The sequence below is a fragment of the Olea europaea genome, chromosome 18 (genome assembly GCF_002742605.1).
Source record: "Olea europaea var. sylvestris chromosome 18, O_europaea_v1, whole genome shotgun sequence".
NCBI classification, from domain to species: Eukaryota; Viridiplantae; Streptophyta; class Magnoliopsida; order Lamiales; family Oleaceae; genus Olea; species Olea europaea.
The window spans coordinates 15,445,044-15,471,966 of NC_036254.1; the positions used below are offsets into that span (position 1 = coordinate 15,445,044).

The following is a 26,923-nucleotide window of genomic DNA, read 5'->3' on the forward strand; positions in this document are numbered from 1 at the left end:
AAATTTTCGGTTGTTGTCCATGTGGTCCCATGGACATCACCATGCGGCCGCATAGTATCATGCCTTGCCCCCTTTAAATTTTCAGTTGTTGTCCATGCGGTCACATGGACACCATGTCTTTGCGACCGTATAGACACTCCTTTTTTTAAATGCTTTTGGTTTCAACAAATGACTATGCACATGAAAATTTAATAACACAATTGATTCCTAAAATTTTGGTTTTCAATTGGTGAATTTACCCGGCCTTTACATGTTCCCATACTTTTCAAAAATGCATTTTTAGACTATATGGATGAGGTATAGGCCATAGATTTAGTGCCAAAACTAATTTTTAATTTGAAATCACACCTTAACCCTGGAAAATTTTTGAAAAACAATGTTGTGCCTCGAAATGAGTGAATGTTCACACCCAATCACCTAAAACACTCAAATCAATCTCAACTCATGCTAAATGGATAGGACTTCATGTGTGTAGTGCTTAGACTATTTTGACATGCATAGATGATGATAGGCAGACCCACATGGGGTCATGTGGGGTCATATGACCCCACAATTTTTTCCTTTTTTTACTTCTTATTTTGACGCTCATTACGGAATGTCAAATAAAGTCAAAATATTGCATTACTAATAACATTTTGAAGTGTTCAAAAATAGTTTTTCACTCATTAATGGCGTGTGAAACGACCAATCGTAGCAAAAGTTATGGCATGTCAAAATATGACATTCCAAACTAGTATTTTTAAAATTTCGATAATATGCTAATTTTAAAAATTTGCCGACGATCGTACTCTAGCTAAATTTACAAACTGGCTACATCACTTAGAAGCTCATTTTGGGAACCATATCGTAGTCATATCAGTATAAACAAATATTGAAATAGTTAAACGTGTGTCAAACGTATGTCTCTTAAAAATACATCTAACTCATCTTTCCTCTAAAAAATTTTAATTATTTCACTAACGTTTATTATTTTTGCACAACAAATTTCTCAATATAATTTACATTTTATTAGCAAATTTTACATGGAGTATGACATAAAAAATTTTAGGATCGTTATAAATTAAATGTAATTTAAATTACTTTCGAATTAAATTTGAATTTCATTTACTTTCTAAATTGAATTTGAATTTTATTTCAATTTATTTACTTTCTACATTCAACTTGATTTACTCCCCTTCGGCTCAACATTTGTCAATGATGTGGTAAACAAAGCTATAAAAGTAGTAAAATCCATTTGATAATATTAATAATGTAATAATTATATTACGTTTTCAAAGTATCAGGATGTGTAGACTATAATTGTAGTAGTGTATTGAATTATTTTTATTATTATTATGTTGATTTAAAAAATTACATTTTAATTTTTGACCCCATAAGACAAAATGCCTGGGTCTATCCCTGTAGATGATCGATGACCTAATGCAAACGTGAAATTGAAAAAATTCCTAAACTAATGCAAAAGAACAAAATAAATTAAAATGATATAGTGGGTTGCCTTTCACCCAGTATTAGTTTATAGTTGATAACTCAACTTTTCCACGTCTACCTTAATTTGGTGTCCAGAGTTTCACGATAGACTTTTTCTTGGAAAAGTCAACGCTCCAGTGGTGTTTCAGCATTTGCTCATTGACTCTGAAGGTACCTTTTGTTTCATGGCTGACTTCTATGTCTCTATATGGCAAAACCTTTGTGACAGTGTAAGGACCCAACCATCTTGACCTTAATTTTCCCGGGAAGAGCATGAGTTTCGAGTTATATAATAGAACTTTCAGTCCCACTTCAGACTCTCGCCTCTGAATGTGTAAGTCATACCACTTTTTGGTGCGTTCTTTATAAAGTTTTGAGTTTTCATATGCTTCCATGCTGAATTCATCTAACTCATTAAGTTGCAGTAAACGCTTTTCACCGACGGCCTTCAAATCCATGTTCAACTGTTTCATAGCCCAATATGCATGGTGTTCTATCTATAATGGGAGGTAGCACATTTTCCCAAAAACTAGGGGGTATGGAGACATGCCCATCGTGTCTTGAATGCTGTTCTACATGCCTATAATGCGTCGTCCAACTTTTTAGATCAATTCTTTCGGGACAAATTGACTGTAATTACAAGTATTCTCTTCAACTGCCGATTAGAAACTTCAACTTGTACGCTGGTCTAAGGATGATATGGGGTAGGTACACGGTGTTTAACGCCATATTTACTTAACATCTGTTCAAATTGACGATTGTAGAAGTGCTTGCCCCCATCACCGATTATCGTCTACAGTGTGCTATATCCCGTGAAGATGTATTTTTTTCAAAAATCCAATTACCACCTTCGCATTGTTGGTTGGCAATGCAACTACTTTCACCCATTTAGACACATAGCCAACGGCCACCAGGATATACTGATTGGAAAACGATGGGGAAAAGGGTCACATAAAGTCGATTCCCTAAAAGCCAAATATCTCAACCTCCAATATATTGTTAAGTGGCATTTCATTTCTCCTTGAGATATTCCGAGGACGTTGACATCTATCACATCTCTTGACAAACTCAAAAGCATCTCTGAACAATGTAGGCCAATAAAACCCTGACTGTAAAATCTTTGTTGTAGTCTTTGAAGCTCCAAAATGTCGCACATAACAGATGAATGACAATACTCAAGAATCTTGGGTACTTAATCTTCAGGTATATACCTCCTTATAATTTGACTAGCCCCTAGCCTATAGAGAATAAGATCTTCCAAAAAATAGTAATTCGATCGACAAAGAATTTTTTCCTCTAGTGACTTGAATAATCTGGTTGCAGAATGGACTTAGCTAAATAGTTGACAATATTTGCATACCACAGTGCTTCTTCTACACTGAATATCTGTTCATTTGAAAAAATCTCGTTGATATCCACTGACTCTTCTGGTTCTTCAAGTTCCAATTGCAATAAGTGATCGACTACCACATTTTCACTGCCCTTTTGTCCCGAATTTCAATATCAAATTCTTGTAGCAGTAGTACCCAACGGATCAATCTCAGATTACCATCATTCTTTGTTATCAGATATTTCAGTGCAACGTGATTTGTGTAGATTATGACCTTAGACCTCATAAGTTATGATTTGAACTTGTCAAATGCATATACCATAGGCAATAACTCCTTTTCAGAGGTCACATAATTGATTTGGACATCATTTAGGTTCTGCTTGCATAATAAATCACATGAAAGAACTTGTTCCTTCGCTGTCCCAATACTGCACCCATGGTATGATCACTGGCATCACATATTAGTTCAAAAGGCAATTCCCAATCAGGTGCTACAATTACTAGTGCTGATGTGAGTTTCTCCCTCAAAGCGTTGAAAGCTATTAGGCATTCCTTATTAAACTCAAAAGGCACATCTTTCATCAATAGGTTGCACAGTAGCTTGTGATTTTCGAGAAGTCTTTGATGAATCTTCTATAAAATCCAGCATGTCCCAGAAAATTGGGAACACCCTTAACTGATGTAGGTGACGGTAGCTTCTCAATAACCTGAATCTTTGTTTTGTCCACTTCGATTCTCTTTTCTGATACTCGATGTCCTAGCACAATCCTCTCCTGTACCATGAAGTAGCATTTCTCCCAATTCAATACCAAATTAATTTCCTTGCATTTTTGTAAGACCAAATCAAGTGTTCCAAACACTCTTCAAATGAAGAATCAAAAATCGAGAAATCATCCATGAATATCTCTATAAGTTTCTCTACCATGTCTGAGAAAATTATCATCATGCATCTCTGAAATGTGCCTGGGGCGTTGCAAAGGCCGAAATGTACCATAGGGGCAAGTGAAGGTTGTTTTCTCTTGGTCATCTGGTGCCAATGGTATATGATTGTAACTTGAATAACCATTGAGAAAGTAGTAATGTGAGTGGCCCATCAATCTTTCCAGCATCTGATCAATAAATGGAAGGAAAAAGTGATCTTTCTTTGTAGCTACGTTGAGTTTACGGTAATCGATACAAACCCTCCATCCCATTACTGTTCTGGTCGTATGAGCTCATTCTTCTCGTTCAGTACTACTCTGATTCCACCTTTCTTTGGCACCATTTGAACTGGGCTAGTCCAAGCACTGTCTGATATCGGATATATTATTCTCACATCTAGAAGCTTGAGTACTTCTGCTCTGACCACTTCCTTCATATTTGGGTTCAACCTCCTATAACTCTCTATGGTTGGCCTAAAATTCTCCTCCATGAGAATGTTATGCATACATATTGAAAGGTTTATCCCTTTGATATCTATTATAGTCCATCCAATTGCTGTTTTATTTATCCCTAAGTACCCTAAACAGTTTCTCCTCTTCCATTTCATTGACTGTGTTTGAGATGATGACTGGGAGTGTACAATACTCTTCCAAGTATGCATATCTGAGATGTGGCGGTAGCTGCTTGAGTTCTAATTTTGGTGGCTGTTGAATGGATGGTAGTAGCTTTATAGGTCATGTCCCGAACTCCTCAAAATGCCTTCTACATGTATAAGGTAGGTCGGTATCCAAAAACCTTGCACATGTTTACATCTCCACTGAATCGAAATGTGTTGACTGAGAGTGTGCGATGCAAGCTTTGTAAGCATCTGATAGATTATTTAGCAAAAATGAGTCATGAACCACCTTGTTAATAACGTCGATTTGGAAGCAATTATCTGACTTTGTAGGTAGTTTCATCGCCTTGAAGACATTAAACAAAATATGTTCTTCTCTCAATCTCAAAATTAACTGCTCATTCTGAACATCAATTAAAGCTCTCCCTATTGTCACGAACGGCCTGCCAAGTATTAATGAGATGTCTTTGTCTTATTCCATATACTGAATGAGGAAATCCACAAAGAATATAATTTTTTTCTATTTGATGAGCACGTCATCTATTATTCCTCTTGGATGTGTCAACGATTTGTCAACCAATTGCAGCGTCACTGTTGTAGCTTTTGCCTCTCCTAATCCAAGTTTTTTGAAAACGAATACAGTCATCAAATTAATACTTGCACCTAGATTACACAAAGTTTTATCAAAATAAACTTCACAAATAGTGCAAGGAATAGTAAAACTTCCTAAATTTTTCAATTTCGATGGAAGTTTTTTCTGAATTCTGGCTACATTTCTTAATTAGCATGACCGTCTCATATTCTTCCAGCTTATGTTTATTTGATAGGATGTCCTTTAGGAATTTTGCGTAGCTAGGCATCTAAACTAATGCTTTAACGAATGGGATGTTTATGTGGAGCTTCTTGAAAACATCGAGAAGCTTTTATATTGCTGCTCCAACTTATGCTCCTTTAGCCTTTGTGGAAAAATTATGGGAGGCTTATGAGAGTTGACAGTTACTGTGTCTTTACCCTGTGATTTGCCTGCGCTTCAGCTGGGGTAGATTCCTTTATTTGCTCGTTATGCTCTATAGTCTCTTCTATCGCAGGAGATGTTTCTTGATTTACACCCAGCTTTTTAATGTGTATCTTAGGTAGTTGCCTTTGACTTCGAGTTGTAATTGCCTAAGCATGTTCTTTAAGGTTTATTTCCGTGTTACTTGGCAAACTGTCTAGTGCTTTGCCAATCAAAGCAATGGCCATCTATTCCATTTGAGTCTCAAGATTTTTGATAGCTGCATTCTGGTTTTGAAGAGTGGCCTCAGTTTTTCTCATGAATTGATGATTAGTCTCCACATGCTGATTGGTCTTTTCCATAAATTTACCAAACATCTCTTTCATTTGAGGCTTTTTCTCTTGCTGCTGATATTGATCCTATGACCTATTCTGATTTTGGTTGCTCCAAGAGAAATTATGGTGCTTTTTCCAACTCGTATTGTATGTTTTCGCAAATGAATTGCTCTGTTGATGCTGTCCCCATTGAGCAAAATCTGTCTTCTCTATTCCTTGTACCAAAATTGGACACTCTGTTGTTACATGTTTGGCTCCACATTCCTCACAGCTGGCCTTCTTCAACAGTGCTGTGATAGCTGATTGTGACATGTTTTCCACTTTATGAAATAATAAGTCAATTTTGGCAGAAAAGGCAGAACAAACATCCACTTAATAAACTCTCGGCGTCCTCTTCTGAACTGCTTGTTCCGATGTCCACATAGCCGATTTAGTAGCCATAGCCTCAGCCTCAAATAGTTTTAATGCTTCATCAATTGTCTTTGTGGACAGTGATCCATTAGATGATGAGTCAACTGTGCTCTTGAAGGATGGAAATAATCCCTCGTAGAAGTATCAGACCTGGAGTTCCTTGCTAATCCCATGATGTGGACATTTTCACAGCATATTTTTGAACCTATTCCAGGCTTCATCAAAATTCTCTGAATCGCCTTGATGGAAAACAGATAGATCATGCTCGAGCTTTACAATCTTGGCGGGTAGGAAGAACTTGACGTAGAATTTCTGAGTTAGATCATTTCATACAATTATACTAGCGATTGGTTGCAAATCTAGACATTCGATTACCTTATTGCACAGTGTATGTGGGAACAACCTTAATTTGATTGCATTGTTTGGGACTCCTTGATATCTGAAGTGTTGGCACATCTCCAAAAAGCGAGAAACGTGTGTATGTGGATTCTCTTCAGTTCTTTCGTAGAATTGATGTCCGTTTTGCAACACTTGTATCACGTTGGTCTTCAATTGGAAGTTAGGCTACCCAAACGGTGGATACACGATTCTCGACGAGCTCTAAATTATCTGAGGGGTAATGAAGTCTACTACAAGCATATTACCTCCATTCGCTGCCCCTTCTTCATTGGCTTGAAAAATGGGATTGTTCTGAACACTAGCCATCGGTTGTTGTGCTTCTCTATTTTCTCGCTGCATTCGATGTAAAGTTCGTTCTATTTCTGGATCGACTGGGATTAGGTCTCCTTCAGTAGACCTTAACAAGCAAATCTGAGAGAAAAATCAATTGAAGTGTTTAGACACTATAATGAAGCAAATAACTAAACAAAATAAAATTAAAGTAAAATAAAATAAAATAAAAAATATACAAATATTAATGTTCGAATTAGTGCCAATGTAAATATAATTAAACGAATACTCAATCCCCGACAACGACACCAAAAACATGTTCACGAAGTTATTCTTTCGATTTAAAACACCGTAAGTGTACGGTTAGTAACAAGTAACAAAGTGAAAATTTTGAGTTTGAATATCATCCTACAGAGATTGAGTAGTTCAATTTTATATACCGTAGCCTTAACAGAAATGGGATTATCAAAAACGAATTTTTAACCTATGAAATCCTAATTTAGAAAAACCCTAATTTTGCTAAAGTGTTATTTGAATGAATTTTAACGCAAAATGATATATTTAAATGACTTGGAATGCAATATGATTGTTGGAACGCAAGTTGACTTTATTCAATGATAATTAAATGCACTAGGATCACGAATTCCCATGCATCGATCACCTTAAACCCCTAGTTTTACAATATGACAACATGATTGAATTATTGAAAAATCAATGCTCCTAAATCTATCCAGCACTCTCTCTCGAGCAATATTGAACCTATTATCATATACCACCAGCTTATATCTCTATGATGGATGAATATATATAAGAATGCATGTGGTTTTATGAGCACTTAACTATTCACGCAAAGCATAGGGGTACATCTCTATTCGCTATTGGACATTAAGAAGATTTATACCTTGTCAAACTTATTTCTCTTCTCTCGAATGCAAGAAATAAATCGCCACATATTACATAATTATGTGCACTTAATTATGGAAGTCAATTAATGCATATAAATCATTCAAATAATCAAATATGTGTTTTAATGTCGAATTGCAAAACTAGAAATCCAAAGATCACATCACATGGTTTATCGATCTCCCAATACAAAAATATTTAGCCTAACAAGGAGAAAATAACAGAATATATGATTTCTTAAAGATGAAACATCACCGGGTTATGAATTCGCGTGAAATCTCAATGATCTTCATTAAAATCTTCTCCAATATGTGTTTTGTTGCCTCCTAATGCGTTCTCCCTCGAAATCTAGGGAGTCAAGGTTTTTATGTCGCACCCCAATCGAGTTTCAAACGAGTTTTAACAAAAAAGGAAACTGAAGAATCGCGTCAAAAATTCCTACCATGCGACCGCATGGTACACCTGGTTCTAGTTTTGGAACTCCCTGGACCATCTTGTGCAACTGCAAGAAGGTTCTACCATGCGACCGCATGGTAGAAGTCTTCCAATTTCTGTCATTTTGGTCCCCAAACTCTATTTTCTTGTTTATTGGCTTCCTTTCTTTGTTCATCTTGTTCCATCATCTCATAATGATTCTCAATTGATACTTAACTCATTCAATTTCTCGATTCTTCCTTCGGGTCATCTATTGAGTAATTGCACTTTGGTCCTTGATCTTACGATTTTCTTCATTTTGGTCATTTTTCCCTTCTTTTTCTCGTGAATTCCACCATATACATCAATATAACCCACAATAATCGAATTAAACGAAATTAAGCTACAATTCAAACATTTTGCTCGTATTTAAGTTATATTTGTGAACTAAATAAGGGTGCATAAACACATTTATCACCCGTCACTCACCTCTCGCTCGAGCGCCAATGTCAAAATTTAACATAACATTTTTCACCAAACTGTCGCTAGTCTGTCGCTCTAGTGATAGCCCCGTCACTCGAGCGATAGGCGAGTGACGGAGTTAGAAAAAAATTCAAGCCAATTTTCCTCTATTTTTTCTTTCAATTTTGGATCGCAATTTTTTATTCATCTAGAATTGATTTTAAGTTTCCAAATATACTATGATGATCCACTCGATGAGGAGAACAAGTTAGTCTAATTACATTTATAATTTGACTATCTAATCAAGTTCAAATATTTGGCCGAAATTGACACGAAGTCACTTTTTCTACATTTTTGGTTTGAACACTTAACCAATTTTCCTTCAATTCTAAACAAATTTCCAATAGGTGTAAATAAAATATTTGTCTAGAAAATTGTGTGTATTATTTTGCATTAGGCAACTAGTTTTGACTTGGTTCAACCTGTTTTAAATGGATCACCAGGAACCCATTGAAAATTATTTCATATAATTGAACAAATATAATAAATATTTTGAGATGATGATGGCGATATAAAGGATAGTGAGAATTAATTAATATTATTTAAGAAATAATATAAATCACGTGTTTATGCAACTTCAAAAGTTAACTAGTGAAGTAATATTATTTTCTGAAATTTTTTTGTGCCATCTTCTCATTTGCTTTCTATATAACTCCTATAACGAGCTTTTAGCTCGTGACTTTCAGACCAATTGGGCTTAAGGCACCAGGCTTTACACCCTTGCAGGCTTATTCACTCGAATTATAAAGGCTTGATCAAATTACTTTTTATTAACATCTTCTCCTCTTGCTTTCTATATAACCCTTGTAACGAACTTTAGGCCAGTGACTCCCAAATCAGTTGGCTTTAGGGCACAAGATTTCAAAGCATCATTACAAGCTTACTTGCTCGAATCATAAAGGCATGGAAAAAGTTGTCCTGTCTTCATAACTTAGATTTATGCCCTTTATTATTTTTCTAGACATTTGGTCTCTAAAATCAACTCCCAATTTAAGACTTTCACATAGTCTTCGTCTCACCGGTCTATGTAATCCACACAACAAAATTCATGCACAGAGCCCAAACACATCCAGTCTTCATCTCTAAATGTGAAATTTTTTTCCATCTCCTTTGTTTCTATATTTTTTTATTCGTGATATGAACATATAGCATTCACTATATTTAATTTCTCACTACTGATTCCATGCATCAAACACATGCACAAGATTAAGAAAGAGAATAAACAAATAAAACGAAAAGAGAGAAAAATTGCATGAATTGAATAACCCTTCTTCCAAATATTATGACACCATTGTACTAAATTTAATATTTCCAATCACAGATCCAGCAACTCCAACAAAATAAATGGGAAAGAACTTGCTAAAGTGAGCTCATGATCACTTTAGAAAAATTTCACTTTAGAAATTTGTAGAATGCCATTGTTCGTAAGAAATGATGTGCTGAATATAGAAGTAAAAAACTCTTTGAACCTGTTACGATAGATTTCTTTATTTTTCTATTTCATTTGTCTTCCCTCAACACTTCACGAATGTAATAGCAAAAGAAAATATCTATATCAAATTTAGCTTTAATTCCAGACTTTCATTTCCATCATATACAGTGATGCTATTGCAAAATATTAGGATGGACCAATATTTATAACAAGCAAATGAATCAGATTTAATCATTATAGAGGATATATGGCAATATAAACTAATCAATTTTTTTTTTCAATCTTGAATGGATTGAGCATTTTCCTATCAATTTGACCTCATGAGCCACAAATGACATATAGTTCCAAAGAAAAGAATCCAACACAAAATACTGACTATGATTAAATCTCAGTCCCCAACATGCAATATTGTTACACGAGAATGGAAAAAAAAATAATGTAGAAAATGTCCAATACACAGAGGAACGTCATAAGGTAGTACAGTAAAACCTCTAGAAAATAATAATGTTGGAACTGAGGAAAATTATTGTTTTAGAGGAAAAATTATTATTCTAGAGGGATTATTAATTTATCAATAAATGAATATTTATTAATTAATAGAGTATTTTATATCTTCATAACTTGTATATTTTACCACTATATGTAGGAAATTTACAAAACAGAAAAGTACATTGAATATGGTGAAATTCAAAATTTAATCTACAAGCATACAAACCCCCAAATCATTCGAAAAAAGGGAACAAAATGGGAAAAAAATAAAAAAGAAGAATATGAAAGCAACAGACCTGAACTCAACAAACTCCGAAGGATGTCAAACATTGTAGTATTTTGGGAATGATCTCTTAAAACCTCGAACAACCAAAACAAAAGAAAAAAAATCAACTAATTATTACCAATAAGATTTACTGAACAATAAAATTTGAGATGTAGAGATCTGAGCTAATGTAGAACTGGACTTTATTTATATCTTCTAACTATCAATCTTAGACCTTGTTATAATACTCATAATTTATGTTTCCAAGGTCAAATACTCCATAATTAAGATTCTTAATCCACTCACCTCTCTCTTCTCCCTGCATTGCATATAAAAATTAACCTAAATCTAATGCAGAGTCCTATGGAGAATGTAACCCTCTACAATTTTACTTTACCAATACAAACCACTTGTAGAACCTTGCTGCATTGTTCGTAGGCTTGCCATCTCGATATCTGAAACCACCAACCAAATCAATGGAAATCAATGAGAAAATGAATACAAACAATTCATTGATTACTGATTTCACAGATTATGCACATATAATTTGTTTCACCCATAAATATAAGAAGTATTTTTATGCAACTAAGAACAATGCTACATGAAACCTATGTGACTAATAAGAAGAATGCTAAACTTTCTTTCTTTAACTTGACTCATCATCATCTCCTACATAATCATCCTAACAACAAATAAAAAGATTCAATCAAGTGAGCACAACATCATGATCAAAGCTTTAATTAGTAGAATAGAAACAACATAAGAACACAAAAAGAAACATCAAAATGGACAAAAAAAAAAAACTCACAAAATCAATTACTTTAATTATAGCCTTGTCATATCTAGATTTACCTTCCTGATCAATTTCCTATGCAAAGAAAAAAAATACATGTGAAGGGGAAAAAAAAGAAAAAAAAAGAGAAAAAATTTCTAAAACAATCATAATGAAGTTTTTACCTTGACAAAGCCTTCTGTGATAACAGTCTGTGTTCCGATGAGGATATTGACCTTCTTCAACTTCCACTGGCTCCACTACCACCTTGGGCACTCTCACTTTATGCGTCATGCCAATAATTAAGAGAGAGGGTGCTTCTAACACGCGGCTTGGAATTATAAATAAACAAAACTATGCACATTTTAATGTAACATTGGAAACTAACAAATAGACAAATTTGGAGCACCTAATTCGATATTGACTTGAACCATGGTTCACTAATAAATTGCAATTTTACTCTGGACATTATCATCACTTTCCTAATAAAACGACTCTCAAGCATAGCTCTCTCTCTCCAAGATATTAGAGTATGTGAGCTTTGGAAGCGATGAAATATTTTAGGTGCATAGATAAAAATATAGAAACCAAATTTCTAAATGTACAATTTTGAAACAAAATTAATTAGTAGCAATGGAGAAATACGAGGAAAACTACTTTTGTATTCTATAAATATCAGGGCATTAATGCAGCTCCGTCCCTAAAAATTAAGGTATATCTTATACCTCTCTTTTGGATTAACTTCAACAATCAATTCATTGTTCTCATATAAATAGTTGTTTATCGGATGGCACTTGATATTACACAACTAAATTAGCATTCCTTACATCTCTATTCTTTTCTATGTGCCAGAAAACGCATCTACTTATACCAAGGATACACTTAGGTTTTCCCGCTGATCTTAAAAATTAAGCACTACATTTAGAGATGTAATTTTATCAAAGAGTCAACTGAGCTATTGAGCAACTAAGTTACAGCTTAAATGAACTCAATAAGCTTCCCTTTTCTATTTCTGCTTGGAAAAAAAAAAAAAAAACTAATATATTAATGGGCAATGTATTAAAAGAAACATCAATTAAAAGCTCAATCCAATCTCAATAAAATTACTTTTTAATATCAATGAAAGTTAGTATACCACAAATGGAAAAGACGCCAAAGGTAATCCCTAAAGCCCCTAAAAATGCCAATTGCCTAATCTCTGCCCCTATCAATTTTTTAATTAAAATAACCAGCTTACGAAATATTTCATTAAAATAAAATCAACCAGAAGCTATTTTCACTAAAAAATAAAATCAGTAATCTTTAAATTGCATTCAAAAACCTAAATGAAGATTATATCCAAAGTATTTGAAGAAGTAGGGTTGGCGATCCTTTTCATCACTAGAACACCTCACAAAATCACTGCTTGCATCTCGATGGGTCGAACACAGTCATAGACGGTAGCTACGCTATCCTCTCTGAAGCAAATAATAACCTGCTGCCAACTGTTTTCAGTTCTTGCACTACAGCTACAAAAAGGGAGGAAAATCTATACAAAAAGAAGAAATTGCAGCATGATAATTATACTTTTAGATATATGTTTCACTTCCTGGAGATTATTTCGAATCAATGAAGATAATGATGACATCATCATAGACGACGTCACTGTCGATGCAATTGAGATCTACCATGAAGTGACTAAGAATGTAATTCGAGGAAATGGTATCGTTGACTTGTTGAGAAGTGAGATGGAGCTCGATCTATGGCGGTTTCGACTCCAATAAATGTACGCGGCCAGAGCTAGCTACTGCAGCTTATGGCAGCGGGGAGCTGGTCGTGATGGTACCAAAGGGTACGGAGAAGGAGGACGGCAGTGGCGGTGGAGGCAAAGATAACGACATAGACGGTGAAGATATTGGCACCGAGAGGCTTATTTTTATACAGTAAAAATTACTTCATTCCCCTCCACCTGGATTAATTTCTGGCTTCATTGATTCAATGGGAGAGAATGAGTGGCTGATTGCGTGGAAGAATGGAGATAGGGGAAAAATGAGTATCTAAAGAATGGTCTCACCTCTTTGTGCTAGCTGAATCGAATCGAATCGAATCGAACCGAATCGAACGATTCTTCTTAAATTAAATATTCGAATGAGTATTTGAATCGAAAATCGACGAATTTGGTTCAATTCTAGATCAAAAATCGAAGAACCGAATAAGAACCTAATCACTCTAATTTTTTAATTAATTTATTTTAAATAAGTCAAATTATTTTATTTTTTTAAATAAATTTGTTAACTAGTTAATTTAGCTCAAACCCAAAAATATTATTTTTCTATTTCTAGTTTTCAGTTCAAAGTCAGTTTAATCAAATTGACTTAAATTTCATTCAAATATGTTACTCTACTAAAGTGTTTTTTCTGCCGTTCTAGAGAAATCGAATTGAAACTTGACAGCATATATCTTAATTATTTTTGAGATCATTATCTTCATTTTCCTGTTATTTTAACAATCAAATTTATGAAAAATTCAACAAGAGAGACGCAAAGACACATAAGATTGAACCACGTTATATTGTACAAGCTAAGGTTAAACATATCATATGTTGAATTAATGTAACTTTGTAAATATTAAAAAAATAATTATAATACTGAACTTGAGAACCGAATAAAACCAAATTGAACCCAATGGAATCGAACATGAATGGTTCCATAATTAAATTTGAACCAGACGATTCCACTTACTAAGTACTTGAACATTTCGAGTCCGGTTCGATTCTCTTTATAATCGAACTGAACAGGACTATGTCATGCCCTATCACCTCTCATGATTTTTGAAATAGAGTTAAAAAAAAATGGAGGTTGACTGTAGCTACTTCTGATATGCGTCCGGCTATTCTTTGCCTCTTTTATACATGTAGGACTTGTCTATAAGATTCTTGACCAATATGTATTATTTTCTTCTTTGAATGTATTTAAGGGCCCGTATGGTGTGACTTTTCCTTTTATTTTTGCTCCCTATAGAAAAGGTTTTAGAGGAAATTCCCTTTATTTTTGTTTGAAAACTAATTTTTAAATAACTTTTTATTTTGAAAGTACTTTTAAAGGAAGTTACATTTGACCAGTTTTCTCTAAAAGCTCTTCTAAATAGGTGAAACGCTTTTATAAAATCAGTTAAATGAATCCAAATGCAACTTTTAAATCTCAAAAACTCATTGTAGCTTTTTCATACAAACGCTAAACAATCTTAATTATTATTATTTCCAATTTATCTTCAATAAGTGCTAAACTTGACCAACTCTCGAATGTGCACGTTGTTTGTTTTCTAAATATTTTTATTCTTAGTTAAACTCAATTTTGTAAAAATATTGTTTCTTTAGTCGTATAACACTGGTTTTTCTTATCGATGAGCCATAAATTTTTTCTATAGACGTCGGCAAAAAAATTATATATAATCTCCAATTTTCTTAATCACGTCATTCCTCTATTTGTATCTCACGTCATCACTGTTCAACTATTTTTTATTATTTCGTTGTTGCTGACGTGGGCATCCTCCCAGTATCCACGTCAGCATCCTCCCAGTATCTTGCAAGTTGCTGAAGTGGGGCATCCTCCCAGTATTGTATATTTTTACAAAGGGGATAATGGATATGTCAACAAAGCGGATTTTGTTGACTAATTGAGACGCTTCACACGGGTCGATGATCTCCATAAACTCTCTCTCTCTCTCTAAATTTAAAGCCTCACTTAATGTTTCATAATACTGAAAAAACCTTGTTAATCTCTACATACATTCTTTGCAACAAAAATCAGATTGAATTGAGTTTTCACTGCTTTTTCCCCCGATAATTACGGAGCAAGATCATGTCCGAGTTTTTATCAAAAATCCTAATTCCTATATTAATGCGCGAGGCAGGGATGTGTGATGTTGATGAAGAAAGTGTTGACCCCAAAAAGTGCGCCAACAGATGCCGGTCCCACCCGCGTTTGCGTGGACGAAAGTCCAACATGCTAAGACACGTGGACAGTCTAAACGAGCGGTTCAAAGGGGGCGTGGGAGTAGCCCAACGACGCGGGACGGTGAAATTCGGAATCCGACGGGTTATGCGTAATCCGGTTGTACAATAATTACCAACCGGTGCTTGTAAATGTATGTGTAAAAGTGTATAAATTCGATTTATGTATTGTAAGTAACTGAGAGAGTTGAGTAAATGTAGTCTTTTTTTATTGATTCTTGCATTAGCGTTTTGACATTATACAATGGGGGTATTTATAGTGATACATATGGAATAAGGGCCCTTGGATGAAGTGGCACGTGGCCTCATCTCCTCAGTTTAAATGTCTGTTCTTAGGCATGAGATTTGACTTGCTAGTTTAGGCGCATTTATTGCTTGTGCAGGGCCTCCATGCTAGTGACAAGATTTGACCTTTATGCTTATGACAAACATTCCATCAATCATTCGAATAAGATCTGTGCAGGCAATCTCTTGGGAGAAGTGACCATGGAGGATGTTTCTTTGTGGTTGAGGCTCGCGTATCAACTTCGGGGCTTCGTCCATTCGAGGACATCAGCTACAACCAAAAGCTTCCACGCCTCGGGCCATGGGCCTCGGTTAGAAGCAGTTCGGATATAACCCACCTCGGCAATGTGGGCCACCTCGGCAGGAATGTCACGTGTATCAGGATGAGTGGGCCACTGGCCCAGGTGGGTAGGACAGGTGTGACAACACGCAACAGAAAGCATGAAGATCAAAATCCCTAATATGAACATTGGAAAGTTGCAGATTAAGAATATTGAAAACAATCGGGAGCGGGTCGAAGATGTTGGAGAAGAAGAAGAAGAAGAAGAAGAAGAAGATGATGATGATGATGCGTCTAAGAAATTGAAAGAAAATTCTGTAAGAGAAAAATCTCTCAAGAAACCCGTTGTTGAAGACCCATTAATGGAGAACGACTCAATAATTATGTCCTCTGAATTCAGTACTGAGAGAAAAAGAAAGAGAAAATCAAGCAAGAGGAAGGCAAAAAGCAATGGCAGAAGTGGAGAAGGATCTTCATCAAGAAACAACAAGAAAAGACGAATTAATCTAACGGAAGAGCCAGCGCCTCCATTACCCATACAATTCAAAAATGCAATTAAAACCCTAGCACAAGGTAGAAGTGTCTCGGAAATAAAGTTGGGAATACAGAAGCAATTATTCGCCAGTGATATGGCTCAGGATCAAAACCGCTTCACCATTCCGGCAAATCAGATTAGAGAGGAGTTCCTGAGCTATGAAGAGAAGACAAATCTGTCAAAGTACGTGAGTAAGAGACGAAAAATGGATATGAAAGTGAAGATAATCGAGCCATTGCTTGGAGAAGGAAGGGTGGAGTTGAGAAGATGGGACTTGAAGAAATATTCTGGACGTTCAAGTTCGTCGTACGTGTTGAATAAAACTTGGGGCGAAATTCGTGAGAATAATAAACTCAAGATTGGAGATGTCATGCAACTTTGGGCTGTTCGAGTCGATGAAGAATTGCTGTTTGCTCTTGTCAAGCTTGCCTGAAGGGGAAAACGACCTTATTTTGTAGTTATGCAGTATAGTCAGTTGTTTTTCTTCTTGGGTATGTTCATAATAAGTTTTTTAGTACAAAATAGATAATATGGTTTTCATTGGATTGGAGATGATAATTCTTGTAATTTAGTTTTTATTTCAGAGTTATGCATTTCTGTTACTTGTCGTCTTCTTGGGTTTCACAGAAGAATTGTATGTAGAGAATAAGTTTTAGCACAGAATAAATGGTATTTTTGGAGAAGATAATTGCATGAATCCACTAGCAGAATAGTTCTAATTTAATTATCGTAGCTAGGGAATTATGTATACTGTTTTAATTTCAGGCAAAAGTAGTAGTTGTTATCGTCTGGCTCAATCAATACTTTCAAGGGACAATAACCCAATGAATTCTGCTGTTTTATAAATTAATTTGTGCTTCTAGGTGACATTGTTATTCGAATTAACGTAGAAAATGGACAAACTTGCCGTTATATATTACTAAATCTTCGGGAGATTCAAATTTATTAAGATGATTTTTTTTATTTTTTTTTATGTTCTCACGTTTAAGAAATATTAAGGAATCAAAGAGATATTGGTAAATGAAAGATAACAAGTTGCCTGCCTAAAAAACAAAGACAAACATGTGGCTGAGAAGAAAAAATGAGTCTTAACACGCAAGAGTTTCTTTTTTAGACGCAAATATTAAGAACAAATAACAAGTCAAACAAATGGCAACAATTGTGAAAAGAAATAAAGAGGGAAAGAATAAAGACACAAAAAAAAATTATTGGTAGCAAGAGTGAAAAAATAAAAAGAAAAAAAATTGGCAACCTGTTCCTAGCATGACTCCATAGAAATAGTAACTCAAAAATTGGCTCTTTTATTTTAGTTAGGATTAAGGAATTCAATCGTCATTTTGAATAATCAACTTGGCAAGTGTTTAATTGGTACTAGAATCCAATTTAGGTCTTTCATAAAGTAGATATCTTCAGTTCGAATCTTGGTGGATGCAGTAGTAATATGGAAGAGGGAAAGATAGGCACATATTGTAAGAGAACGATTTGAGCATATACACAAATACTCGCAGTCACTGTGTAATGACAAGTTCTAAAATTTAATTTTTGGATTTCCAACTCTAAAATTCAAAAACTATAATTCTAAAGTATCAGACTATTATATTGATCTTTTCTATTTTTCAAAAATAAATAAACCTCCCCTATTAAAAACCCAAAATTTGTATATCTAGTATTATCCTTTTATTTTCTAGTTGGATTATAAATTATTTTTATTCTTTTTCCTTTTTTTTTTTGAAGGATTTTTCTTTATTCTTATATTGAATAAGAGAATAAGATAGGAGTATTGTATTTATTTATTTTAACTTGTAGAAATTTTTTTTCTCTTTTTCCTCGTCTTGTCTCACAAATTGTTATTATCTTAATAATATTTTGCCGGAGCATTTTCAAAAGAATGTAATCTAGATATCGATTGTTGAATAAAGATAGAATTACAAGTTCAGGAACATTGGAACAAGAGGACACTGGAGCTCTCTTCATGTCAGTGCATCTACTCCAAATATTCTGAAGTTTTTGGGTAAGTAAATTTCGAGTACGAAATTTTTATAAGGAGAGGAGAATGTAAACCATGAACTTTACATTACAAATTTGGTCAATATGATTCATGCATTTCATGTTATTTACAATGCCATCTGCATCAATTATCGTAATTGTTGTCGTTAAAAACTGTGCATTCAAATTATTGAGGTTTTAAAGATCTTTATATGGTGTTAGTATTCGACTCCATGAACTAGGTGGAGAATCTTACAATGAGCTATGATAGAAAATTATGTTAGTCTAGATATTGGATTTTGATGTGTTAAAGATGGTGATCTTGAAAGTTTCGGAATCATTATGGGTAAAATTTCTCGCTTTTAATTCGGTTAATCATGGTTGTTTTAAACCCTAACTAAGTCTTTAACATGGTCAAAATACAATACTATAAGGTCCATGTGACGTTATAAATGTTGAGGTGAAAATTGTCGAAGTTGATCGAGAGTCGGGTTTCAATCGGGTGAGTAATTAAATGAACTGTTAAGGAATTAGGTCTATAATATATTTTGGGATATTGGGGCAAGTAAACTGGATTTTAAAGGCATCAAAATAAACCAAGGATACCTGGAAGGATTGAAACAAAATCAGATTTTAACCACGAGAGACCACCTCTTGCTTAGTACACCTCATGCCTATTGATTTGTTCTTGTAATGATCAATTCCTTCACCCTTCAGCTTTATCCACATCTACCACTCCTTTAAGACTTCCTATATGTGGTGTATTGTCCCTAAGTTTCATGCAAATCATCGAAAGTTAGGTACAAAATCAGAATGTATTTAAAAGGAGACACCTCATATTTAACATGTGTCGACTTGTCACTCTAACATCTAATTCCTTCAACCTTAAGGCCTCCAGCACAGCTTTTAAACCTTAGAACTTTATATAGGATAGATATGCATCTTCAAAGTCACATACGACTCCATATAAGGTAGGGAAAATATCAAATTTGGCTGCATGAAGCCACATCCTGCTTGGACACTTCATGCTTGAATCCACTTGTCCTTTAATCACATTTTCTTAATCCTTAAGGAAGAGTCACGCCCCCAACCCCTTTAAGACTCTATATACACCTCCTAAAAACATGTTTAGCCTTCCAAGTTATCCCCAATTGACCACCAATTGAAAGAGAAAGTAAAAAAGTACAGAGAGAAGCAGGAAAAAGGATCTGAAACAGAATTTTTGGATAGGTAAGTTTAGCTCACGGTTTTGAAGGTTGTTTTCATTGTCTTTGAGGGTATTATAATCTCTTTAGCCTCTAGAATTACTTGATATTATGTTGAGGTTAGTGTTTGGGACGTTATTATGGCAAAAAGAGTGACAATTGTTGGAGATATATTGAGTAAAATAAGTAAGGATCGAAATTGCATAGTTACTGGATTCTACCTATTCAACCCTTGATTTTGGATGATTCTTAGAGTATAACTTATATCTATCATTATGAATGTTTTTACATGCAAGCATGAAGTATAGAAATGATTTTAATGGCCAAGAATTCTGTTGGTGGCATACTAATACAATGGAAAATCGAAAAGTTGTCATAATGAAAACTGCCTTGTGATATTATGATTATTGGTGCTATCGGATGGGATACTTCTTGGGCGATCATAGAGGTAGTTAGGGGACGGGCCTCTAGTGGATTGAAAGGATGGTCCACTCGTCGGTGTCGATTTCATATTGGTCATTTGATTATTGATTATTGATAATGATATTATAAAGAGCTCTATCCAATGCATAGTAGGAAAGTCAATGGCCCAATGAAATGAAGGATTTCAAATGAAATGATTAAGAGTTGACTTTGATGAATATTGGAATATGATGCATCTTTAGCATAATATTTAAAATGAATGACATGGTGTCATATATCATTATTACTCATACTCATGACATGCATGATTTTTGCCTACTAAGCATTAGGTTATGTAGCTCTTGCATTATAGATGAGCATGGAACTACGTAGAGATCATAGCTAGCTATGAAGTCCTTACGGGATTCTAGAGTTTGATGTACATGAATGACAACCTGTAGGGTTATTTTGTGGGTTGTTGTTTTGAGCTTACTGTCTATTGTGTTATATTTCGAGGATCTTGTATTGTATACCTTTTGAAATGGTTTATAGATATGTTTATAACCTTAGAACATATGTGTTGGATTATGATTATATGATCTTTGATTTCGATATACTATATGATCGTCACAGGTGATTAGGAGTTAGCGAACAGGGACATAATTGGGAAAATACTTGTTTCATTTTATCAAGTGCAAAAAAAAAAAAGAGTATATGTGAAATTCTATATTTAGGTCGAACACACAGGTTAATGTATGATTATGTATGGTTACCCATGTGAATGGAGGTGTGACACTTTTAATTTTTATTTTTGCTTCCTGTAGAAAAGGTTCCGAAGGAGGTTATCTTTAGGGATGGGCAACGGCCAGGGTTGGGTTGATTTTTGGTCCAAACCCAACCTAATCCGATTCTGTGAGTGAAACCGACCCGACACGAACCGATTTGAGTAGGGCCTAGTCGGGTTGGGTTAGCTTTTTCTTCTTTTCTTTGTTATTTTACATCACAGTGGCCATTTCCTCGCAGTTTTCTTTCCCTGGCTTCATTTGTAGGTGAAATTTCTCACTATTAATTATATAATTCAAAACCATATAACGTCTTGCAACGTGAATTCGTAATTGAGAAACTTCTGTCAAATTTCACTTCCAAAAACTAAACATTAAAACTCTTATCTGATAATAAAGTTTTGATTCATTAGCAAAAATGATTTCCAAAAATATATGCCTTAATCCATTCAAGAGCAGCAGATGATAAAAACTCATCATAAAGCTACACAAACTATTTAAATATTTCATGCTAAATGAGATTACCGACCTCCAATGCTCCTTAATTCTCTCTTTGCACTCTGCTTGGGTTCTAGATAATCTGGAATAGTTTCATACTCAGGAAAAGTACAAAAACACAATTTATAAACAATAATTATTATTTCCTATAAAAATCTTTGCTAATCCATAAATATTACAATGATGAACATACTCGCGATTCCAGTTGCATCTTTGCAAATAGATAAAGTTTGAAATCAACCCAAAAAAAAGCACAAGACAATATGATGCAGGAGGTTCCGGTTCAAGTGAGGCCGAAATATCAGATAGCACGTTGAAGGTGTTGAGATACCATGAGATGGAGAATCAGCTCAAAGATAGAAAGTGATTGCAATAATCTCCTTAATTGGGCCAATTTTGACATTTTTTGATAATTTGACCATAACTTTGGCTACAGTTATCAAAATCTCAATTATGACCCTAATTCAGAAAACTCTTTTCGGAGCGCACGTCTTGGTGGGCATCAATTTCGAGGCCAAAATCCGTTGTTTTCTCTTTCGAATTTCCATTTTTATTATTTTTTCATTTATGGTAATATTTCAGTTGTCGTTTTCGAGGTAATTACAAACCGATTTGAGCCATATTTTTGACAAGTTACTTCTTTTATTACGTATTTTATTTTGGTATGATTATTGAGATTTTGCTATTTTTGATAAAACTTTGATAATTTCGAATTTTCTCAGCTATAAATCCAGCTTGTGGGTTATTTTTCGTCATTCTGGAGTTTAATAAAATTGAATCAAATTTAAGAGAATTCTCTCTATTTTTGGGCGTTTTCTTCGTATTCTTTCTTGCGAAACATCTTGATAAGTGTGGATTTTTGGCATGTATTCAAACCATCAAACTTAAATATTTGTGAGTTTCATCATCGATTTATTACCTAATTTAGTTATTTTTATTATATAGGTGAAAACCTGACTTTGAACGATAATTAGAAGGAATTTATGCAAAAAAATAAAAATAAAAAAGAGCTAAAGATGAAGGAAAATAAAGATGACAAAAGACTCAACCGATTTTCAAAAAAAAATTATTATTATTTTTTGCCAGAAAGATGGGCGTTGCAGCGCCGAGATTCTGCCCAATCTGGGCAAAATATGTGGTTCCTAAACACTACTGTTCCGGCGCCTAGGCTCCACTAGGGTATTATTAATTTTTATTCCTAAATTCTAGGGACTTTTGCCGCAAATTTCCTTTAGGTTATAATATTAAAACCTTAACTTCTGTGAAAAAAAAAAGCGGAGGAGAAAAAAGGCAGCCGACTTCTTCTTGGGGCAATCGATTTTCTTGGTTCTCTTGCTTTTCTTTTATTTTTCTTTTTCCTTCATCTTGCATCTTGATTTGCTTAGATATTTTGGGGAAGATTAGAGCTTGGAGATGGTGAAATAGCGTTGAAGAGGAGACCCATTTCTCAATCATTACTCTCATTATCAATAAGCTCTTCTTTTCTCTAATTTATTTTTCATTAATGGGTTGTAAGAATTTGTTGGTTATTTGTGGATATTTCATGGATAACTAAATATATTTGTGATTGAGGATTATTTCAAACCCAAGTTATGATTTTCAGTTAATTTGTGCTTCATAGTTCTCTTGATTAATGTGTTTAATTCATTATATTAATTGTTAATTTTGTTCTTCTTGATTGTTTAGGTGTACAACTAAATAATTGAGTTGTTTCAATTAATGCTATTTTGGGATTTGTAGTTCATAATAGCTATCTATTCTAAAGTCTTGTAGCAATTACATTTCGATAGATTATGAAGAATTTTCAATTGAATGTATGTGAATTAACACTTAAGTTAGCAAACCGAGCTTGCAAGTTTGCCCTTAATTCAATTCATCTCTTTTGTCATAATGTGTTTGTTAAATTAAATCTAGAGAGCTTGTTCTAGGTTATTTAATGAATAAGGTCGAGTAAAGAGCTCGTTTTATTCGACTAACATGTAAGAAGAGAATGAGATAATTAAACTTGTATCTATTATCGAATTGTTGTTAATCTTGAGAACGAAAAATCCGTTATGGTAATTGACATGAAAATCATTCTCGCGGTGACGAAATATCCCCCAATCACATTTTCTCATATTCTATCGACAACTACTTTGTTTATTTCAAATTTCAAGTCTTTTCTATTTTGAATATGTCGCTTTCCTTAGTTAAAAGAACCAAACCCCCGTTTAATATATTTCGTATTTAATTGTTAATGTTATATTTTTGTGCACAATTTAATTGAATCAATCATCTGCGGGAAATGACCTTTACTTGCCATATTAGTACTCAAGACGACACATTTAAATAAGGAAAAACAATTGGAACGGGATTTGCAACGTATCAATTTTGGTGTCGTGTCGTCGGGGATTGTTATATCAATTTGTTAATTGCAATATTTTCTTTTTGTTGATTTTCTATTTATTTTTGTTATTTTCTTTGTCATTTAGGTTGTGAATGAGCAAAAAGCCTACAACACACTACAACCTAAGATCAAGAAAATTCGACATGTCGAAAAGTGGAGAAGACATTTCTCCAACTAGACATCTAAGGTGATTGAGCATTGAATTTTCAAATGACTCCAAACACATAGAGCCCGAAATGGTGGATGCAAATCGGACCTTAAAGGAACTTGCAGCTCCAACTTTTGTTCAGCAATCTCTATGCATTCAATACCCTCAAGTGGAGGTGGGTTTTGAACTAAAGTCCGGGATGATTCTTTTACTTTCCACATTTCATGGATTCACCAAAGAAGATCCCAATAAGCATTTGAAGGAGTTTCATATGATTTGCTCAAGTATGAAACCTGCGGGCATATCAGAAGAGCAAGTAAAATTGTGGGCATTTCTTTTTTCTCTTACAGACACTGCTAACGAATGGCTCAATTATTTGCCAGCCGATCTTATTACCATGTGAAATGAAATGCAAAAGCTATTCTTGGAGAGGTATTTCCCAGCTTCAAAGGCTACAAACATCACGAAACAAATCTGTAGCATTCGACAATCTCAAGGAAAGAATTTTTATGAGTATTGGGAGAGATTCAAAAGACTATGTGCTAGTTGCCCAAACCACCAAATAAATGAGGAATTACTTCTACAATACTTCTATGAAGGATTACTCCTGATGGAGAGAAGTATGATTGATGCAGCCAGTGGAGGAGCTTTAATGGATAAAATACCGGCAGTTGCTAAGGATTTGATAGCCAACATGGCCACAAACTCACAACAATTTGGTAGTAGAGAAGTGGCACCGGTTAAACAAGCAAGTGGGGTAAGAGCAACCTCTCAAATTGAGCAAAAATTAGCCAATCTTACATATCTTGTACGACAAATGGCACTTGGGACAATGCAATAAGCAAAAGTGTGCGGGATTTGTTCTATTATGGGATATCCTATTGAGACATGCCCGACACTACAAGAAAGAGCCTCAGAGCAAGCGAATGCCATTGGGGGATTTCCAATGCAATAGAGACAGAGATATGATCCATATGCTAATGCATATAATCCTGGATTTAGAGATCATCCTAATCTCAGTTATGGAGGAAATCATTTCATAGCTCCACAATCACAGTTAAATCATCTCTCGGGGTTCAATCAAAAGTAACCACAATACTTTCAACTTTGTCAACAAACTCCACCTCAAAGTTCAGAGATGTCTCTTAAGGATATGGTTAAGTCCTTGACTTCTTATACAATACAATTTCAACAAGAGACAAGGACCTCAATTAAGAATTTGGAGATACAAATGAGTCAATTGGCCACACGGTGGGTAAATTGGAGGCTCAAAGATTGGAAAAACTTCTTTCTCAAGCAATCAACCCGAGAAAAAATATTAGTGTCGTGGCACTTAGAAGTGGAAAAATTTTGGAAGAGGTACCAAGGAAAATGAAAGATCAAGTTGAGGAGTCAATGCAAGAGAAGAACTTAGCATGTGAAAAAGATGAAGCTACGACTCCAACCGCGAGATCTAAGGTAGATTCTAAAAGTTCTATTCCTACTTATGTTCCCTCCCCTCCATTTCTTGACAGGTCTACAAAGTCCAAAGGGGATGAACATGAGAAGGAAATAGTGGAGACTTTTCGCAAGGTTCAAGTGAACATACCACTTTTGGATGCCATTTATCAACTGCCCCATTATGCGAAGTTCCTGAAAGAATTGTGCACTAACAAGCATAGATTGAAAGGTAATGAAGTGTAAGCGTAGGGGAAAAAATTTCGACGATTTTGCAAAAGAAACTTCAACCAAAACGTAAGGATCCAGGAAGTTTTACCATCCCTTGCATTATTGGTAACACTAGGTTTGGAAAAGCAGTGCTAGATTTAGGAGCATCTATTAATGTCATGCCATATTCTATTTATGCTTCTTTAAATTTGGAATCACTTAAAGAAATCGGTGTTATTATTTAACTTGCTGATAGATCTAATGCATTTCCAAATAGTGTGTTGGAGGATGTTTTGGTACAAGTAAATCAATTGATTTTTCCATTAGATTTTTATGTTCTTGACATACAAGATGAACCAACATCTTTGTCGCCACCATTGCTCTTGCGAAGACCATTTATGAGGACTGGGCGTACAAAGATAGATGTACATGATGGTACATTGACAATGGAGTTTGATGGTGAGATTATTCGCTTCAACATTTTTGAAACAATGACGTATCCTAGTGACGTTCACGCTTGTTTTTCAATTGACATAATGGATTTATTAGTACAAAAAGTTTTTGAATTATCAAATGAAGATGCATTGGATACCACTTTGATTAAATGCCTCGATGCTAACAATCTCACCAGGTTGAGCAAGAATTTATTAGCGTGCAAGGATGTTGTTGAAACCGTGGCATCACTTGAGTCATTGCCAAGTATTCCTCCAAGGAATGATCTCTCCTATATTACTCTTCCAATATCTAAAGAGAAACTTTTACCTTCGGTGATGTAAGCCCCACGTTAGAACTTAAACCTCTTCCCGAGTATTTGAAGTATGTATATTTGGGAGAGAAAGAAACACTACCAATGATCATTACAAAGAATCTCACAACAATTCAAGAAGATAGGCTTATCCGTGTGCTCAAGGAACAAAAAATAGATATTGGTCAGACAATAGCCAATATCAAGGGGATAAGCCCTTCCATGTGCATGCACCGAATATTGCTCGAAGATGGAGCAAAGCCATCAAGAGAAGCACAACGTAGCTTGAATCGTCCCATGATGGAAATGGTGAAGAAAGAAATTTTGAAATTGCTAGACGTTGGTGTCATCTTTCCCATCTCCGATAGCAAGTGGGTAAGTCCGGACCAAGTGTTCCAAAAAAGTCCGGAATCATGGTGGTGATGAATGAAGAGAATGAGCTTGTACCAACTCGTGTCCAAATGGGTTGGAGGGTTTGTATTGATTATAGAAA

General features: G+C 34.7%; 3 protein-coding genes and 1 long non-coding RNA gene across 4 annotated transcripts in view; 2 read left to right on the top strand and 2 right to left on the bottom strand.

Annotated features, from left to right (window-relative positions):
* Nucleotides 1–1,940, bottom strand: part of LOC111366790 — a 2,645-nt gene extending 705 nt beyond the window's left edge. The window contains exons 1-2 of the mRNA XM_022987485.1: nt 1,572–1,940; nt 349–417 (exon numbers count right to left, since the gene is read on the bottom strand). Of these exons, the coding sequence (XP_022843253.1) occupies nt 349–417; nt 1,572–1,940 (438 nt within the window). The remainder of the gene's footprint in view (nt 1–348; nt 418–1,571) is intronic.
* A 2,926-nt stretch (nt 1,941–4,866) lies between these two features.
* Nucleotides 4,867–12,664, bottom strand: LOC111367602. Its single transcript, XR_002697861.1, has 3 exons — nt 11,726–12,664; nt 10,800–11,223; nt 4,867–6,884 (listed from the first exon to the last, which is right to left on the bottom strand). It is a non-coding gene; the product is annotated as an uncharacterized LOC111367602 (long non-coding RNA).
* A 3,718-nt stretch (nt 12,665–16,382) lies between these two features.
* Nucleotides 16,383–17,064, top strand: LOC111366792 (B3 domain-containing protein At2g32645-like). The gene has a single exon (XM_022987486.1). The coding sequence runs from the start codon at nt 16,459–16,461 to the stop codon at nt 17,062–17,064; it is 606 nt and encodes a 201-aa protein (XP_022843254.1). The 5' UTR covers nt 16,383–16,458.
* An 8,345-nt stretch (nt 17,065–25,409) lies between these two features.
* On the top strand, nt 25,410–26,461 carry LOC111366793. Its single transcript, XM_022987487.1, has 3 exons — nt 25,410–25,717; nt 25,822–25,916; nt 26,013–26,461. The coding sequence occupies exons 1-3, from the start codon at nt 25,410–25,412 to the stop codon at nt 26,459–26,461; spliced, it is 852 nt and encodes a 283-aa protein (XP_022843255.1).
* The last annotated feature ends 462 nt before the right edge of the window (nt 26,462–26,923 follow it).